At 42.3% G+C, this 18,664-nt stretch overlaps 2 protein-coding genes across 2 annotated transcripts; one reads left to right on the forward strand and one right to left on the reverse strand.

The window, feature by feature from the left end:
- Positions 1 to 1,906: 1,906 nt before the first annotated feature.
- Positions 1,907 to 11,343, reverse strand: LIAS (lipoic acid synthetase). Its single transcript, XM_083836250.1, has 11 exons — positions 11,188 to 11,343; positions 10,876 to 11,048; positions 10,106 to 10,199; positions 9,316 to 9,396; positions 8,917 to 9,073; positions 7,927 to 7,984; positions 7,136 to 7,264; positions 5,871 to 6,016; positions 4,593 to 4,663; positions 3,696 to 3,807; positions 1,907 to 2,793 (listed from the first exon to the last, which is right to left on the reverse strand). The coding sequence occupies exons 1-11, from the start codon at positions 11,272 to 11,274 to the stop codon at positions 2,741 to 2,743; spliced, it is 1,161 nt and encodes a 386-aa protein (XP_083692376.1). The 5' UTR covers positions 11,275 to 11,343; the 3' UTR covers positions 1,907 to 2,740.
- A 34-nt stretch (positions 11,344 to 11,377) lies between these two features.
- Positions 11,378 to 16,640, forward strand: RPL9 (ribosomal protein L9). Its single transcript, XM_083836254.1, has 8 exons — positions 11,378 to 11,459; positions 11,801 to 11,847; positions 11,921 to 12,036; positions 12,861 to 12,956; positions 13,272 to 13,404; positions 14,795 to 14,875; positions 15,288 to 15,405; positions 16,523 to 16,640. The coding sequence occupies exons 2-7, from the start codon at positions 11,802 to 11,804 to the stop codon at positions 15,392 to 15,394; spliced, it is 579 nt and encodes a 192-aa protein (XP_083692380.1). The 5' UTR covers positions 11,378 to 11,459; position 11,801; the 3' UTR covers positions 15,395 to 15,405; positions 16,523 to 16,640.
- Positions 16,641 to 18,664: the final 2,024 nt, after the last annotated feature.

Consider the following 18,664-nt stretch of genomic DNA (forward strand, 5'->3'; position numbering starts at 1 on the left):
TTCTGTTGGAGGTGATTGTTAATTTTTAGTATTCTATAATCTTGCTCAACAAGTTGAGGTTTGAAATGAATTGTAAAACAATACAGGAAATAACAGGTTACGGACTATTGCTTAGTGTCAGGCAGGTTTCATTACTTTTTTTTCCCTCCCTGTTCCAAGCTGAAATTTTTACTGTAAGTTGAACATCATCTTTGATAAGAAGTTGTAAAGAAGCATACCCCTTTAATTTTTATATAAATGGGACACCAATATTATTTGCTGATGAAGCGGGGGGAATAAATTAAAACTACTCTTAAATGAACACTTGCTTTGTTTATTTAACCTAGAGACTCTAAGTCACAGATGCAGCAATTCTCTAGTCAGCTGCATAAGATTTAATTATGCTTCAGACAGTGTAGTAGATTGATATAATGTTAAAAAAAAAAAGCTATTCTCTTAAAGAATCTGTGTTAATTTGAGATCATAGTCCCAAAAGTGTTCGTTTTCCTGCTTGTGAGGAAAATTACTGTTTTTATAGTACTTTATGGCTGTTTTGTGAAATGCTGACAAAAGGAAGAGAGTGACATCCAGAAAGAAAATGTCACTAACCATGAAACTTCATCAGAAACAAAACTGGAAAAGTCACGAGTTCTTGAAATATTTGGTGCCTTTAAAAATGTAGTTATAGGAAAAAATGGGTGATAGGGAAGAAAGATGGTTGTAAAACCAGTTTCTCACCTAGGAAAAGAATTTTAAGACTAGACAGTTCTATTGCACAAATTGTCAGAGGTCCTCAAAGACTAATTATATTTTTTCTGTTTTGTATACTCATTTATAAAGTCAAAACGGATCTGCTTTCTGTAGAAACCATAGCAAAATGTGATTAGAAAATAGTTTATATAGCTTGTGTATCTTGGTGCCTCCTGTCAGACAGTTGTGTAAAAGCGTGAGATCATCTGAACCACCCATGGGCAGTTCACAAAATACTTCTACCATGAAATAACATTACTGGGTTTAGAGAAGCATTATTTCTCTCGCTAGAAAAAAAGTCACGGATAATTATTGTGCAATGTCCTCTTATTGGCTTTAAAATAACTGTGTGGCTCAGAATTCCTTTTTCTATTTTTCTGGTGTCAATATGCTGAAAGAGTAGAAAGTTGGCAAAAGCAACGGAAATTCTCTTAAATCTGCTCTACAGGCAAGTCAACAACATTATTCATAGTAGGACCTCTAATAAACGCTGGCAGCTGTTAAACGTGTGGGTATCCTGGTGTTGGGGAGGGAGCATTCCCTTTCCTTACCACAGCCAGTGACAACCTTCCCCTGCTCTGGTATTTGGTGTATTTCAGCTGGCCAGGCTCAAAATGTGCCTGGTCTTTCCAAGACTAATGGGCAGACAGTTTATTATAACTTATGTTTTTTGCCATTACAACATGTAGCTATTACTACGTTCTTTATGACCCAGGTATGTCTCCCCCTAATTTACACTACCATTATGCTGTTTAATTAATACTGCCTTAAGACTGTGTGTATTCATAATGCTTTAATACTGCTCTACTTAATTTCGTGACAAGTTAATTGTGCGCCCCTGGCCTCGGTGGTATAATTTGACTGTTGTTGTTTGTGACAATACCAAGTTTCTGTTATTCTATTAACTTGCTAATTAGCTGTCATCCTTCTAACATCTTGCTGTGTGGAGCGTCCACTCTCCTTCCTCTAGACAACAGCAGTGTACAGAAGTACTGCAGCCAGCTACAGGATTACTTCAACGAGGTTGGTTTGGAACTAGAGAACCTATTCCTGGCGTGTTTCCCAAACAACTTCATGAAGGAAAGAAAAGCTTAAACCAACTCAAAAACTGTATATGATGTTCAGAGCAGACAACGGAGAGACTATCATGACTGAAAAGAGAAAAATCTACAACTGCTAGTATACCATAAGCCATGCTTTAATTTCACTTGAGCTTAGTACAGTATATAACAGATTCCACATTTCATCCACATCTCTGCGTTCAGATTTAACAGCCAGATCAGGCCTCCAAGGGGCAGGTAACCAGACCAATTAAACAAAACCACCCCAGTCTTAGGCTGGGTATTGAACTCTCCCCTTCAGTGCTCAGACAATACCTATGGCGTACAAACACAGCACGGAACATCCACGGTTCTGTACAGATGAAGAGCGTTACCTATCAGAAGGGCACAGTTAGTTTTTGTAAGATGCAGATAAGAGACCACTTCTTGAAAGATCATTAACAGTACTTCCTCTGGTGTGGCTAACCGTAGCCCTACTGTGGTCCTTTGACATATACACCTCTCTATTTCCCGGAGTCCCTGCAAGCTTGCATTGCATGATAATGGTAAGATACATCAAGAGATCAGTACCTTTTGAATTACCCGTTATTAGCATCGTAACAAGGATCTAATTGCAGCAATATTGATGGTACTATCACACCTGTTTATTTAAACCCGTCTGATTATTTCAGCTTACATTTCCTCCACCTCAATTCCTTTGCTCTTTCAGAAGCAGTTCTGTCTCCTGACTTGTTACTGAACACTAGAAGTACTACGTAGTTGTAGCACTGCCAGGAGGAATTAGGTAAAATGATGTTAAGTGTTTTGGCGAGAGTAAAGTGTTCTAGAAGGAGAGTAAGCTTATTCATGCCTCCACCATCTGGTCTTCTGTATTTCTGGAACTGAGTGTAATTATGAGCTGAAAAAAGGATCCTTAAAACTGACTGCTTTAAATAGGTTCGCTCTCATTTTCAGATGACTTTTGTCTTCCTTTTTTCTACTAAGTTCTTCAAGAAGAATTCACCTAGTCGAAGGGGAAAAAAAACACAGCAAAAGTGATTTTTGTGTTTCCATGAAATAAACGAAAATACACATTCTTACTTAATGAGCATTGTATTCTACAATACAATTGCTCTTACCACTATTCTGTAGCAATTATATTCTACACAACGCTGCTTTCAATACGTACAGCAAGGACATAAGAAAACCCAAACCCATAATCCAACAAGCAACAGCTCTCACCCCCTAAAAATCCTTATTTTCTTCATGCCCAATTTTATGGACAACCTCTGCTGCTTTGTGCTTTCGCCCAGGCCAAGGTGAATTGATTTAATTAAAAATTAATTCCTATTTTATAAAGTATCAGCAACCTGTAGCGAAGCCTGCTATAAATCTTGTTTGAATTGGCATTAAAGTCGTCTGAGAAGCAGGGTGCCCCTGGATGATGATTACTCCCTGCTCTCTGCTTAGGAAAAGGCAGGATGTTGGATCTGCACAACAGTTCAGTAAGATCAGTTGCTACTTACTACCCAGTGCTTTGTCAGAAAATGCACTGCCGTAAGTGCAGCTAATTATTTCTAGGGCACTGCAAATGAATTCTGCCAACAGCAACAAAATTGTATCACGAAGGGCCCCCTTAAACCCTAAAGTGTTTAAGAGGCAGAGTGTAATGGAAATCTTGAAGCTGGTGCCCCCTCTAAATGGATCCTGCCTCCCGCATTAAGCTATTGTACAAATACCGGGTAGTGCCACACTGATGCACTCAGATGAACTACAGAAGACAGGAAGTGTAAATAATAAAAAAACAAAGGATGACTAGATAAGTTGCCCTTGAGCAAAGGTGAGCTTTGCTGACCATTACTTCACAGTTTTAATTTTTATATAAAAGTCATGTCCTAAATAATCTAACACTTTGTAGTAATTTACCTGCTTTATAGGAGGAACGCACTAAAGGCCCACTGGCTGTGTAATGGAATCCGAGCTCGTTTCCTACTTTTTCCCAGTATTTAAATTTTTCAGGAGTTATATACTCCTCAACCTAGGTAAAAAAGAATTAATTTTGATCAGGTCTTAATATAAAAGAAATAAATATAGACAGCACATAGTACATGAAACAGTTACATCTCAAGTTCAAAACATAACGTTCCAAAACTTTCAACAGTCAAGTCATGAAAACTATTTTCCTCTCTGCTTTTCACCCACAGGGTGTATTTTATTCGCTTTTCAGATATAGCTGATAAGTTTAGAATATAATTTCTAGTTGTTGCTTCATCATTTTCTTTACTCTGTTTTTGAATGGTCCTTTTGCACAATCCTTTTTTTGTCCAAATTTGTAAAAAAAAAAAAAACCACCCCACAGTAGTCCTACAAATCTCTTCACTAACAGTTATTTCAGTGGAACAGAGGAACAGAACAAAGACCCTGGCTCTGGACAGATTACAGAAGGAGAAAATGGTAATTTTCACAGCTGAAGTGGCACCATTACGGGACAGCCTATGAGGCAGCGAAGGAGAGCTGGCTTGAGCCATTACGTTCGAGGCATACACTGAGGCTCTTGTTTTGCAGAATCATGCCTCAGCTCCAGCTGTCTCCCCAGCTAACAGTAGCAAGTAGCAATGTGAAGTCTGCAGGAGACGGAAAGGATTAGACAGTTGAAGTCATTTCTAGCAAGGAGCCTGTAACACGAAAATCAAGTTCAGCGAAGAAGGAAATTTTTCCCAACATCCATGGTCAAGGATGCATATCAAATCCCACTGCAGAAAGAAGAAACTTTACTGCAAGGTAAAGACCAAAACACTGCATGTAAATTAAAGGCATGTTTACCTTTAGGTGACGTTTTGTTGGTTGCATGTATTGTCCCAGGGTCAAACAATCTACATCTGCTTCACGCAATACTGTGAAAAGAAAATTCCTCATCAGTGGCAAAAGTATCACAAGGGATTGCCAGCAGCTGGGAAACACCCTACTTGCAAGGCTGAACCAGGGTCACCCCGCAGCATCTCGTGGGGGTTACATCCCGCAGTCTCCATGAGCAGTAACCACGCACTGCATTCTGCAATCCTCACTCGTGCAAGGCCTGATGTAGCTCAGAGCCAGAGAGAACATCGTCACTCTGCACTGCAGCCACTTGTCTCACTGCAGAGATGACACGCTCTTTTTTATTTTACTGCTTTTCACTGTTTCTTTAGGTCAGAGCCCTTGTTTGACAAAAAATGGATGCACGCGCATACACTTGGCACTTCTACACTGTTTCAAAGTCTTCATGCTTTAGTTATGCATACTTGTCTGAAGAGATATAAATCCAAGGGAAGTTGTCAACATCTTTTAACAGTTTTACACACTTAAGGCTATATGTTAGTTTTGATGCCTGCAGAACCTTGCAAGCGGTCTGCTAATACGAGGCAGGAAGGATGGGAAAATCAGGAACTGTAACCTTATGTAACTTATGGTCCAGACTGTAGGATAGGTGTAGAAAAAATAAGACTATATCACTGCATTCTAACTATGGGTTATTGTACACAAAAGAAAGTACCAGGTAGACATTCTTTCAGCTGGATATAGGAGAAATGTTATATAATTAAATAATTTCTTCTTAAAAGTACATTGTATTCACTTACCACTGTGAACTTTTCTCCTCTTAAAAATAAATTGAAAAAAAAAACCAAAAACCAACACATAAGAAAATGCTACAACTCCAGGGATAACCTTTTTTTTTCTTTTTTAACAACTAAGTAAGCCAAAGTAAACTAAACAGTAACATCTTATATTTCTAAAAAGAAATGTGCACTAAGGCAACTATGTTGCAAGCCCATTGCTTGATTACTGCAAGGATTAGGGATGTTAAAATAGTCACAGACAGATAGTTATATCTGCCGCTGAAATCAACAGGGAATGGATGTACATGTCAAATTGTTTCTGAAAACCTGACAGCCATACGGAAGCTAAGTATTTCAGAAGTTTGGTCATTTTTAACCAAACGTTTTTTTCCCATAAAGCCTTGAAAGCCTTTCCTCCAGGAAACTGATTTGTGAGGATGCTCACAGCTGTTTTCAAACGTAATAAAGTTCATACGTGCAAATGTGTATTTCAGCCCCAACTCACGTTTCATCGTTGCGTACACCTGTTCATCCGTCTCGCCTAGCCCCAGCATGATGGAGGTTTTCGAGATAACCCCAGGCTGGACCTTTTTAGCATGCTTCAGCACGCGCACGGATTGCTCAAAGTTGGCTCGGGGGTCGCGGACCTTCCTTTTAACATTTTCGGCACAAGGAAAAAAAAGAAAGAGAGAGAGGAAGAAGGCAGGTAACTCAGAGATGCCGAGAGAGCTTAATCCTGCTAAATTCTACGAAGAAAAAGAGAGAGTTCAGAGGTTTCACTCAGTGGTCTCACACCAGCAGGCGGCTGCTGACACTCCCCCTGCTGTGGACGAGGCTCCGCGGGCAGGCAGGGAGCAGCGAGGGGGCACGGCGGGGCCTCTCGCCGCCCCCCCGGAGCCTCTCGGTGCCCCCGGGGCCCCTCGGGGCGCTGCGGGGCCGGGCCGGGTCGCGGCGGATCCCGTCAGGACCCCCCGGGTGCGGGGCCGGCGCCCTCTGGCGGCGGGCGGCGGGCAGGGAGGCGCCGCCGCGCCCGGGGCACGCCGGGAGCTGCGCCCGGCCCCCGCCATTTCGCCGCCCGGCCCGGCCCCGCTCCTCAGCGCTCCCCGCCGGGCACCGGGGGTCGTGAGGAGCCCCCCGGCGGGGCTGGGGGCTTCTTGGTTCGCTTCTGCGGCTCCTTCCCCAGCTGGCGGCTTCTGGCAGCCTCCCCAGCCCGGGGTTGGGCGTTAGTCCCTGTGCTGTGTCAGGGATGAGGTCTGACGCCCCACCTTGGTCTAGTTTTAGAGTCTTAGCAAAGTTTTCCTCATGTCGAGGTGTGATGATGATGCCCTTACAACTGCAGAAAAACAACATGCTAAAGACTGACATGAACATACCCAACAAAGCAAGCACGTTTCCTTCCAAAACACAATACAAAAAAAAAGTGTAGGCTAAAGTTGGGTAAAAACACTTACTATTGAGAAAGTTTTGCAAATAGAGTACCTCACAAAATACAACTTTTTACTTTTAGGACAATCCCTTGAAAAGCCTATATAAAACCCCAGGGTAAACAGATACATAACATTTTTTCCATTGGCAGGTTATATAAGACAGGAAAATGTTGGGGTGTCAGTACCACTCGTGAATGGAATGTAGAGAACTGAGAGCCAAAGCTTTAACGATGATTTAAATAATTAGCTCTGACTCTCTCTGTCATAAAGAATCCCTTTTACAAAATCCCTTTTGTTTTTATACCATCTTCTACTTCCATTTATACATACTACTTTTGCTTACCTTTGTAATTCTGGAACGGTTTCCACATTGTGAGCATACACATCTAGTCCTGACAATGCCACTTTCTCCACAGCTTGAAGGTCCCCTCGAAAATCAGGAGTTAGGCATTCTACAAGAATTTTTGAATTCCTGAAAAATAGAGACAGAAGATGAACAAATCTATGGGATTTGTATCACTGTTGCTAAAAAGCTCAATACAGCAAAAACAGAACAAAAAACCCTGAATCAACAATGCTCTGATAAGCAAAGCAAAGTTAATTCAGGATACATTGCTAAAGCAAGAGACTTCTCCAAACACTAAGGATTACTGTTCTGTTTGAACTACAATATTATTAAAGAGCAATATGTTTATTTCCAATTTTACTGATGTGAGCTAACACAGAATGAAAGTCAAATTATATAAAAGCCATTCTTGCAGTCTCTTAAACAATCACACTTACTGTCTGTATGTGATTTTTTGTCAGTTGCAGGTTAACTTAACAAGGTTTTCAATATTTTAATACCATAGCTTTGATATACAGAGGAGATATATTCCTGACCTGACACATGGTTAAAGAAATAATCCAGAGCTTAGCTTTAAATAAACCTGAATTGGAAATGTATTAAAATTGAGACCATACTTTGGGACCATTACACCAGAAAGATGAAAAACAGGGAAAAAAGGTATACAAGCAGGCTAAAGGCAGACTTTTGTACATGTATGGTCCCTGAAATAATTCAGCAGAAGGTAATTTTGACCTACATGCCATACCACTCTCTAAAGGTTTCATAGTAATACATTATTAATATACCTTTCTTTCAGATGAGAGACTGTCTTGGCAAAGTGTTCTGCTCCACCATCAGGCATATCTAGAAGCATTTCAATTACTCAGTTAAGCTTTCTGTTCAAGAAATGTATTCACTTATTAGCAGTGCCACAAAAAATGCCGAGTCACATTTAAATACAAACAAATAAAGCAGCAGTTCTTGGTCAAAAGCTGAAACACCAGTCTTATCTTACTGCTTATGCCTGAAGGTTACAACAGATATTCTACCAAGCCTCATTCTGCACGCAGACTAAATATGATCATTTAGGGCAGGCTTCAAATGTTTACTCTAAATTTACTTGGTTTTGTGGGTGCACTGTCGGCCTAAGCAAAAAATGACTTGAACCATTTATGGTTTTGATCTGACAAACAGACTTACAAAAAATAAATATTTCCAACTAAATATTATTGCTCTTTTATTGTAAGCTACTTTGAAGCTACTGGACTTTCAACTGAAGTATACTGAAGAGTCTTCACAACAGTTTTGCCCACCTATGTGGTGTCACCACAAAGGAGCTACTACAACCATAGAAAAAAGCAACTTTCAGTATTGTTAAGAATAATTTATTCAGCTTTAGCTGTTGGGAGGAAGTTCTGTAATATTATTCTGTATGAATGTGGATTTATTTTTTTATTTGCTCAGAAAGTAACAGAATACAGTGCACATGTTTGTACTTTGCAAAAAAAAGTAATTATATTTAATAAAATATTGTGATATTTTTAATGTCTAGACCTCATTGCTCTCTACAACTACCTAAAAAGAGGGTTTTTAGAAAGGAGAGTGTCAGTCTCCTTTCTGAGGTGACGTGGTAGAACACAAGGCAACATCTTCAAGTAGCTCCAGGGGAGGTTCAGATTGTTGACTCCTTTAAAATAGGAATCCTCAACAACTGTGCTGAGCAGTAAGGTCTGTCTTTACCCCATGTAACGCATATGAGAGCTTACACTGGAAGATGTTAATGACAACGTACTAACCGTCTCTGTCCACAGATGTCAATACAACGTAATCCAAGCCCCACTCAGCAATAGCTTTAGCTGTGTTGTAAGGCTCCTCAGGATCCAGTGGAGGTGGATTTTTTGCTGTCTTTACTGAGCAAAATCTGCAACCTCTAGTGCACGTGTCACCCATCAGCTGAAATAAGAAAGGCATTCCTACATCTACATGTCACACATCACTACCGTTCAGCCGAGAAACAGCCACATGTGCCAAATCAGACAAATCCCAATAATAATGAAAATAGTAAGGACAGTGACATACCATAGATTTCATATAACAGACCCAAAACACTGTAGCAGAGATTGTAGCATATTGTCGGAGATACAACAATCAGCTCAAACAGCAACAGAATACTTATGAAAAAGGTAATAGATTACCATAATAGTAGCTGTAGCTGTAGCATATTCGCCACCTCCCCAGCATTCTCCAATGTTGGGACAACGTGCTTCCTCACATACCTGAGGTTAAACAGACAGTCCTGTGATGTGTATTTCAACACTAGCCTACAAACTAAACCTAAGTCCTTCTGCGATAAATGAGATTTAACAGTCACACATTGTTATTGAAGCAGTCAGCAGAATTGCTAGGAAGAAAGTCATTGGTGCATTACATCCATTTCCACTCCTTTCCTCTACCACAACTCCAAAAATTCCTCAGACAAGTAACAGCCTTATTAATTAGCACAGCGCCATTAATATTTTACATTTACCAATTGCACAAGATTCAATATTCACAAGATCTATGATACATCAAAGCATGATCTTGCTCTGAAAAAAAAAAACAACCCTCCATGCATACCCACCCCTTTTTATCATCTTGAACATATATTTAATGAAATGGGTATTTCTAAAATTTCTTTTCTTACAAAACAGTTATATAGCTCTGAAACTGTTTCCATTAAAAATAGTCACATGTAGCATCTTCTGACCTCATTGGTGATGCAAGCAGTAAACTCTAATATTTAAAATCATAGCAGAAAAGCATGAAATTCTCTATAGGATTTTTTTTTCATTAAGGGTAAAATTCACCACAGTCAAAAAGGACCAGCTTTGGGCTTGCAAGACCATGCAAGACATAATTTCTACCTGTCTTCCACAAAAAAATAACTCTGCATCATTAGAAAAATCCCTTATTTCTACGGGAAAATTTGGTTGGTACTAGACTTACCGTGTGAAGATTTAAACTTCTCAAGGTATTCTTTAGTTTATTGTAATTCTTTCCCATGGGAATCTTTGTTTTCAGCCATGGTGGAAGCCGCAGCCTGAAAAACAAATCAAGCAAACAGGATTAATAAAATTATGATTAATAAAATATTTACACAAGTTTCCATTAATTTCTTAGATCTACGTCAACTTGTTATATATCACAATGAGGAAAGGTTCCCTGGATATTGACACAGCTCAGTGACCAATATTAACATCACTCATAGTCGTAACAGACTTCTGTCTTCCATGCTTATTACCATCCCAATATTCAAAAGTAGGAGATTGTTGTCATTGGAAGGTTTAAAACTGTTAGCAGTGGGATTTAATAGTGCAACAGTGGAGATGGCAGCAATTAATGGCAGTGTAATTTGCACGCCTATCACAAAGTCTGATCAAATTGCTAACTAGAAATATGTTTTAAGCATTTTAAAATTTACTCTGCATTAATTTGTTTTTCGATATCGATAATAGTTTTTCACCACTTCACTATACTCACCTATTTATGTATACTTATAATTCGATACACAAGCACTCAAGTGAGCAAAATACCACGATGTTTTAATGTTTCACCGTGTATTTAAAGTTATTACTGTGTTTTTTCTTCAAAAATCAAATTGGCAAGCACTTTGACAAGATAATTTAAAGACAGCGCACTGTGTATGTTCTGTAGTTCATACTAAACATGCGAGATACTGCATGGGCGCAACTGCAGCTGCTCGAAATGACCATTACCTTTCGCCTTTCTGGCGTTTTAAATTGCCCGTATACTCAGCCCAGGCACTCTTGTCCGCCAAATCTCCAGAGACAAAGTCCTGTAAGTCCGGTCCATTTTGGAGAAATTTCTTCTTTTCCTCTGGCAGGGAACCTGATGTCCCGTACCGGTTACACGCGTGGCTCCCCGACACCTAAAAATAAACAAGAGATGGCACAGTTTATTGATTTATAAATGTATCGGTTATAAATACCGCCAGTTCACAACCACCCAAGCCCATAACACTAAATACTCCTCAGCAGGCTCCCCCCGGCCGACCGCCGCCCCCTCACCCGTGCGCGGGGCCCCAGCAGCAGCCGCCGGGCGCTGAGCACGGCGGTGCCGGTCCCGCAGCGGCCGCCCCGCGGCAGCAGCGACATGGCGGCGGCCGCCCCCCCCAGCCCTTCCCCCGATCGATGCGCTCGGCGCTCGGCTGCCCGCCCCCGTTGGCGCGTCGAGCCTCGCTCCCTCCTGCCTGCCTCCCCGTGATGACGTCAGGGGGCCGAGCGGGTATAACTACGTGATGACGTCACGCGCCGCCCCTTTCCGCCCCGCGCGCCGCCAGGTGAGGGGGAGCCCGCGGCCGCCATCCGCCCCGCGGCCGCTCCGCATCCGCCGCCATCCGCCGCGGGCGGTCCCCGCAGCGCCCCGCGGGGGGTGCGGGCAGATTCCCGGGGCGGTGCCGGCCGCCATCGCGGCGCTCTGATGGGGCTCTGCGGGCCGGGAGCCGCCCCGATGGCGCCTCCTCCCCTCCCCCCCCCCCCCCGGCGGAGGCCTCACCGCGGCCTAGCCCGGGCTTGGGGGGCGGCGCCCTTAGCTGGGGGGCTTGGAGGGCGTGAGGGGGGGAGGGGGGCGGCGAGGGGCTCGTCTTCGAGGCTCCCAACTCCTTCTGGTTGTCGCCCGTAGGATGAAGACCATTCTCAGCAACCAGACCGTTGACATCCCCGACAAAGGTACGGCTGCGTGCGGAAAGCCCCCCGGGTAGCGGCCCCGCGGCCGGCTAACGCGCTTGTCTTTGGTTCGCAGTCAGCGTGTTGCTGAAGGGCCGCACCGTCATTGTGAAGGGGCCCCGGGGAACCCTGCGGAGGGATTTTAACCACATCAACGTGGAGCTGTCTCTGCTGGGGAAGAAACACAAGAAGGTGAGTGCTGCACGGTTGGGGTTTATGCTCCTAGGGAGAAGGTGGGGGCGCATAACAGGTCTTTCATGCTGCAAGTAAATTACTGAGTGTTTATTTTTGTATTTTCTGAAAGAAAGTGGAGTTGTGGGGCACTGACCCACTCAGGCTCCGTGACAGTCCTGAAGTTCTGTCATGTTTTGGGATGAAGTTGTTGGTTGATTTCCTTCGTAGCTGCAGTTATAACTACCAGGGAAGGGGTTCCCTGTTGTATGCTGTTTTTTGAGCTGGCCTGTTTAAACTAGATAAAATTAATTCTGTGCATTTAAGTTTTCAGAATTGGCAAGTTACATTGGGAGAGCTGGTGTTTTCCAAATAGGTGCATAATATTTTTGTGTAGTCTTAAAGATTTAAGAAAAAACGGGAAGAGTGAGTGATTTCAGTAACTTACTGACAAGCACCTGCTGGATCATAAAAACACTGGCTCCTTATGCAGTGCATCATTAAGAAGTTGATAGATTACATATGGGTGACTGACCCCAGAACAACTGGTGTGCTATTCGGAAGGTTATCGTATTCTTCAGCCAAGGTGTCAGAGCTTTTTTATATCCACTGCTTGTCCTAGTTTCTCTGAACTTTTGTGGGTAATGGGGCAAAAAGAAGATGAAAAACTTTGCATTGGGTGTTGGGACATAAGGCTTGAGCTGGATGGGCATTCAACAGTCATCCAATAATACTTCTACACTTCTAGTAGTTAACTTGAACTTCTCCCTCTTAGTTTGTCACAAAGTTCTTTGGTTTTGGTTTTGAAATGTCCTGAAAGCTTTGTTATTTTTTTCTTAACCCAGCTGCGTGTTGACAAGTGGTGGGGTAACAGGAAGGAGCTGGCAACAGTTCGCACAATTTGCAGCCATGTACAGAACATGATTAAGGGTGTTACGCTGGTAAGTTGTATTTTGAAGTAGGAGAACCACGTCGTTTTTGTTGCAATAGCCTTTTACTTCAGTGCAAGCTTTTTTCAGTATTCAAGTTAGTGTGCATGTATGCTTCTTTTTTCTCCCCTTGCTGTCAAACAAGTTCTGCAGGTGGAGAAAAACCTGAACAATAAGCTTCAAATATTTCTTGGGCTTAGCAACTTGTCCTTACTAGGAAACTATCGTCAGTATATTTCATTTTTAAATGTATCCAGTAAGCATTATGCACCTGTGTTTTTTTGGATGTGCTTTTATTTCAGTATCTGACAATGTCCTTTATCCCAGGGCTTTCGTTACAAGATGAGGTCAGTGTACGCTCACTTCCCCATCAACGTAGTTATCCAGGATAACGGCTCACTGGTGGAAATCCGAAACTTCTTGGGAGAGAAGTACATCCGCAGGGTGCGCATGAGGCCAGGTGAGCGCACCTGCAGGTGTTGCACTTAACTGTTTGTGACGGGGTTTCTAAACTGTCTTCTTTAGGCTGCCATGGACAGCAGGAGATGGCAAATGACTGTCAAAGCAGCATTTTCCAGTCTGTCTGAATATATGGAACCTTACAATATGTTTACTACTGTTCAGATTTATAATTGACAATGATTGTAACTTGCTTTTCATAAATCTTTAGTAGGGAGAAAGCTTAAAGCTAGTTAATGCAATAGGAATTACAAGGATCTCAGTTTAATTTCATCATCGTTCAATCTTGACAGTGTTCATTGGCATTATAACTGCTGGTGCTCAATTTTAAATTGGTGTTTCTGTTTCAAATGTAGTATGTGAACTAATTTTACAGTACCTCATATTTTTGGTCTTTAAAGTGTTACTTTGTTCTGAGTATCTTGATTAGCCAGTAGCACACATCGTGATTTTCATCTTACCCAGTTTTGCATAATTGGAGTTTTAGCTAGGTGTCTGACAGGGCAGGCGTTCGATGGATCTTATTAAAGTTCCACAAGGAAGAGACAAAACATTTCTTAAACACAGTTACCCTAAGATTGTAGGGGGTACTTCCCAGATGAAACTTTTTTTTTTGGTAGTTCTACTGCTGATGAAGGTATTGGTGTTACAGATGGTGTTTGAGGGTGGGTTTAGATGAAAGCACCAGGCTGGTCTGATGTGATACAGTGTAGAGTGATTTACAGTAGCTGCAACTTCAATTTACAGTGGAATATTAATTTGACTACTTGCTTTCTTTAAAAATTGGCTTTTATTTTAAAGATACGTGTTAGTTAAAATGCTAGCTTAACATCTATTAATTAAATAGATCAAGCTATGAAACCTTACTTGTGTTTTTCTTGCAAGTGAAAGTTTCCCGTTCAGTTCTTGAGTGTGGTAGTGCTTACCCCGTGAATGCCTCCAGTGTGCCTGGTGACATGTTGCTGAACGTGTCAGAGGGTGGGGTTTTCCCTGATGACTCTTAGTTTGGGTGAATCCAGTTTTGTCTGTGCGTAAGAATGTGGAAAATGGCACCACCTAGCTGACAATGTCATGCTGGCAAAATGTCTAGTCTGTGTGCTGCGGGGGTGATTAATGCTGTAATGCAGGAACGCTTCAGTAGGAACGTTACTCGGTGCAGGTCATCTTCTGGATTGAAGGCAGCTAATCTTTGTGTGCTGGAACTCTTGAGGGAGGGCAGCCCTGGAAGAGCTTTTGGGGAGACTTTTTTAACTAAGTCATTGAAGCTCGTTATTACCTAGAGTAATACTGTCAGGATCCGTGAATTGTGGTAGGACAGAACCGCTGTGTCCTGAATACATCTTTGCTGTCTTCATCATTGACAGATGGTTTGTGCGTTTTGCTTTCTGTAGGTGTTACCTGTGCAGTGTCTCAGGCCCAGAAAGATGAGCTGATCCTTGAAGGAAATGACATTGAATTGGTCTCCAACTCAGGTTTGTGAAGTCAATGCAGGGGGAGATTTAATGACACCGTCACTTTTACCTGAAGATGTCAGTTTAGCAAACTTCTTTTCCTTTTTCTCTAATACTGAGGTAAATGACAGTTCAGTGTGTTTGTTCTTTTAAATCTGGTCAGTGTAATTTGCTTTTCATTGGTGGTTGTGCTTTTTTAAAGCTTAGAGAAAACCTCAGCTTCTCAGATGTACAAGTATGCAGTAATAGACCATCTCTACCCAAAGTTGCGAAGCTAGGCTCAGTGAAATGTATTCTTTCTTCATCAGAACTGACAGTTTTTCAAGCTATTGTTTCCCTTCTCCAAGTGACAGCGTTATTTATTAGTTGAAATACTGGAGAGGCATTTGGTTGGGCCTCTTGTTTTGTGCTAACGGTCTTGCTTTGTTCGTAGCTGCCTTGATCCAGCAAGCCACTACGGTCAAGAACAAGGATATCAGGAAATTCTTGGACGGTATCTACGTCTCTGAGAAGGGAACAGTACAGCAGGCAGATGAGTAAAACTCTAACAGGTTGGTGTCATCTTAGGGAGAGTGGTGTTATTTTGTACGTTACTATGCTGTGTTTGTCAGGTGTGCTAAGTTCTTTCTGAGGACAAGGCTGGCACCTTAGCTTGTTTCTTCAAATCTGTGATTTTGGGAATGTGGGAGCTGGGAACAACAGGGATGTGAGGCAACGTGCTTGAGAAGCAAACACCTAGAGATGGTTACCTGAATGGGGGACTTGACAGGGCTCATCTGCCTCAGTGAGGCAGTGCTGAACCACGTTGCCTATAGAGATGCAGTGGTATAAGGCTTCTTGTAAAACTTCTACCAGATTTCTTGATTTTTCTTAATGACTTGGCTTTACACTGCTGTAGGGATAAACATCTAACTGAGGCGCTTTATTTCTGTGCTGTGAATGCCAGTTGTGGTAGCTATTGGGAACTGAAAACCAACTGACCTGGGATGAAAGACCAGTTTCCAGCTATTTACAGAGAGGACTTCCTGGTTGGACACTGACTTTATTTTAAAAAAGTGGATAGCACTTAATTTATACATAGGGGTCTTCTGTGTAGTGTGTGTAAATTCTTGTAAACAAAGTCAATGTGACAGACAACTATTTAACGTTGTGTATGCACATTTGCTACTGAAGTTGAGTTCAAGGATTTGGGGTTGATTTAAGAATTTTAACTGGTGGAGTAGTTTGAGACATCTCAGCTACATATGATTCCATACGTGGTACAAAATACTTGTGTAGCATGAGTCAGGCTGAGTTGTATTTAAAATAAATGTTGTGTGGCTTCTGAACCTGAGCAGGAAAGAGGATCCTCATGAAGTGACTTTCATAAACTAAATCTTAGTGGCAGCCAGATACCGGGCGCTTACAGGCTACTGAAAAAAATATTTTTAGTGCTGTTCAGAGTTCTTGAGAGACAGGGTGACTTGTTACCTTTGTTAAGCAATTTTGAACCATTTCTCATTGTCAAGTAATATTTTCTGCATAAACTTAAGTACATTTTTGAGCTATTAATTTTTGTCTTGCCTTAAACCTATCAGATCAATTAACTTGTCATGTGTACATAAACGTTCAATTTCACATTTGCTATGTTAAAGCCTTTCTAAAAGCTCTTTCACTTTCTGTTTACAGTTGTCTAGATCTTGAAACAAACCACCATGAGACAGCGTATCAGCAAGTGCTGGATTGAAGCATCTGATACAAAAACTGATCGAGATGAGAGGTTTAATAAAATAAAACCTATTTCATATATTGGCCTCTTCTTTAAGAACTAAACGGTGATGATGTGATCCTGCTCAAGGTCTGTCTTCGAGAGAAGCAGATTGTCACAGGGTGATGCAAAATAGTTTAATGCTGCGTACATGCTTGCAGCCTCGGTTTGTGCAGTGCTGCGTGTGGGTCTCGGGACATTCAGACTGAATGAAGGCTGATGGATGGGAATCCTTGTGCCACATAAAGCCATGAAGCGGTAGTTTTAAACCAGAGTGTTAAGAAACGGCAAAAGCCTTGTTTTCACAGAGAGGAAATTAGTGTTCAGTGTTATATCAAAACCTCAAACCGACGACTGCAAAACCTGAGCCCAGCAAAGGAGTGATCCTAAACTTTGCGGGCATGGCAGTTGTACGTGGCCTTCTACTGTTCAAGCTGTCCCACTAAATCAGTCCCAGAATTCTGTATGATGATCACAGAACTCAAGAGGAGCTTTGTCCTGGGATTTTTTGAGTGGTAATTTGTGACTTTGGGTAATGGAAGGATGTGTGCACCTCTAATACCTCTACCATTTGCTGCACAGGTAGAATGTTTTATTGTGTAAAACAGTAAAGTGATCAGGGAGGTTTGGTCTGGTACTTACCTTTGGATAAATGAACCTTCTGTGATGGCCGATACATGCAATATATTGGAACGAATAGTGTGCATGTATGGATTGACACAGGGTTCAGCCAGGTAGTGGGAGTTGGGGTTCAGTCGGTTGTGCAATGTGCTAGTTCAAGGATACGTGAGAAGCTTCTGTAGGTTCTGCATAAGGAGCTGCCACAGTTCTTTGATGTCAGAGTGCACATTTGGTACCTGAGGCAGTTCTCCCTGGACGTACTGACTGGTGGGAGCTCACAGCCACAAGTGAGTTTCTGGGTGGGTGAGGATGTCACAAGACTGAGGCAGCTAGCTTGTGGTGGGAACACTGGGCTCTCTGCATCCTGAACATGTATTTACCACAGGGGAAGGTTGTAAAGCGGAGAAAGGTGGTAGGAGCTCGATTGCTCTTGCTTGTACTTGCATCTTCCACCCCCCAGCTCTTCCCTCAAGCTGTGGCTCTAGCTTCTGCAGCGCTCTGTGTCAGAGACCCGTTACAGGGCTAAACATGGCCAACAGTTTGCTGGAATTCAGGTGTTTAGAGGAGAGGAAAACCAAAAAAAGAGTTCAGCTATAGAAGCTGCTAGGGATACATTGCTCTGGAAGTTCTCTAGCATAGCAAAACATGGGTGAAAACAAACTGGAAACAAGTTACATCTTGTCAGTACATCCCTAGAGCTGCCTCCCTGCCTCTCTCCAGGTGTGTTGTACCTGCACAGCCAAGTGTGATCTGTGCAGGCATTTTGGATGCATTGATGGGATGACTGAGAAGGCTGGCCGCTGTGAATTTAAGTGATGGTACAGCTCGTGGGGAAAAAAACGGGGCTTGTTTTGAGATTGCTGAAAGCAAACTAGGGGAAACCTCCGGTACCTGAAAAATTAATAGAAGGTTCATTTATCCTTGAAGTCCGTTATGCCCAGGTTGGTAGCTTTCATTTAATGCAGCGCTATCATGAAACCCAGCCTAGAGGACAGAAATAAAATGGTAACACAACTTCAGTATTGTTTTCTGCTCAACAGTTTAAAGTCCTTGCTAGATTAAGAGAGAATTCAAAAGGAACTGAAGAGGTCGAATAAAGTCTAGCCTAGGGAAGCTACGTAGGACAACTGTATCCTGTATTCCACTGCCCGTAGGCTGTTGGAGGCCAGTTTTTCATGTACTGAGACCAGTTTTGCAGCACACGAACCGAATTGCTCTAGGTTGATGCTAAACAGGTGGGGTGCTGCAGGAGTTTCCACGATGAGCTCCATCCACCAGCACAGCATTCCCAGGGCCAGTCTAGAGCTTCACTAAAGTAAACCCCCTCAAAACGTAGAGGAGTTTTGTCTTCAGCACAGTTTCACTCTCTAGATCTTCCATTGCACTGACTGCTAATCCAAGCACACCTCTTGCCGTGGCGTACTGCAATGAGCAGCTCTGGC

This window comes from Anser anser (assembly GCF_964211835.1).
Source record: "Anser anser genome assembly, chromosome: 4".
Classification (NCBI taxonomy): Eukaryota; Metazoa; Chordata; class Aves; order Anseriformes; family Anatidae; genus Anser; species Anser anser.

Bases quoted from the DNA above. Each gene is read 5' to 3' on its own strand.
- LIAS (XM_083836250.1), bottom strand. From the start codon at position 11,274: ATGTCGCTGCTGCCGCGGGGCGGCCGCTGCGGGACCGGCACCGCCGTG. The intron at 11,049-11,187 runs GTGAGGGGGCGG...GTTTATTTTTAG, and splicing joins TGCTGGGGCCCCGCGCACGG to GTGTCGGGGAGCCACGCGTG. The intron at 9,074-9,315 runs GTAATCTATTAC...TTCTTATTTCAG, and splicing joins CAGCTACAGCTACTATTATG to CTGATGGGTGACACGTGCAC.
- RPL9 (XM_083836254.1), top strand. From the start codon at position 11,802: ATGAAGACCATTCTCAGCAACCAGACCGTTGACATCCCCGACAAAG. The intron at 13,405-14,794 runs GTGAGCGCACCT...TGCTTTCTGTAG, and splicing joins CAGGGTGCGCATGAGGCCAG to GTGTTACCTGTGCAGTGTCT. The intron at 14,876-15,287 runs GTTTGTGAAGTC...CTTTGTTCGTAG, and splicing joins TGAATTGGTCTCCAACTCAG to CTGCCTTGATCCAGCAAGCC.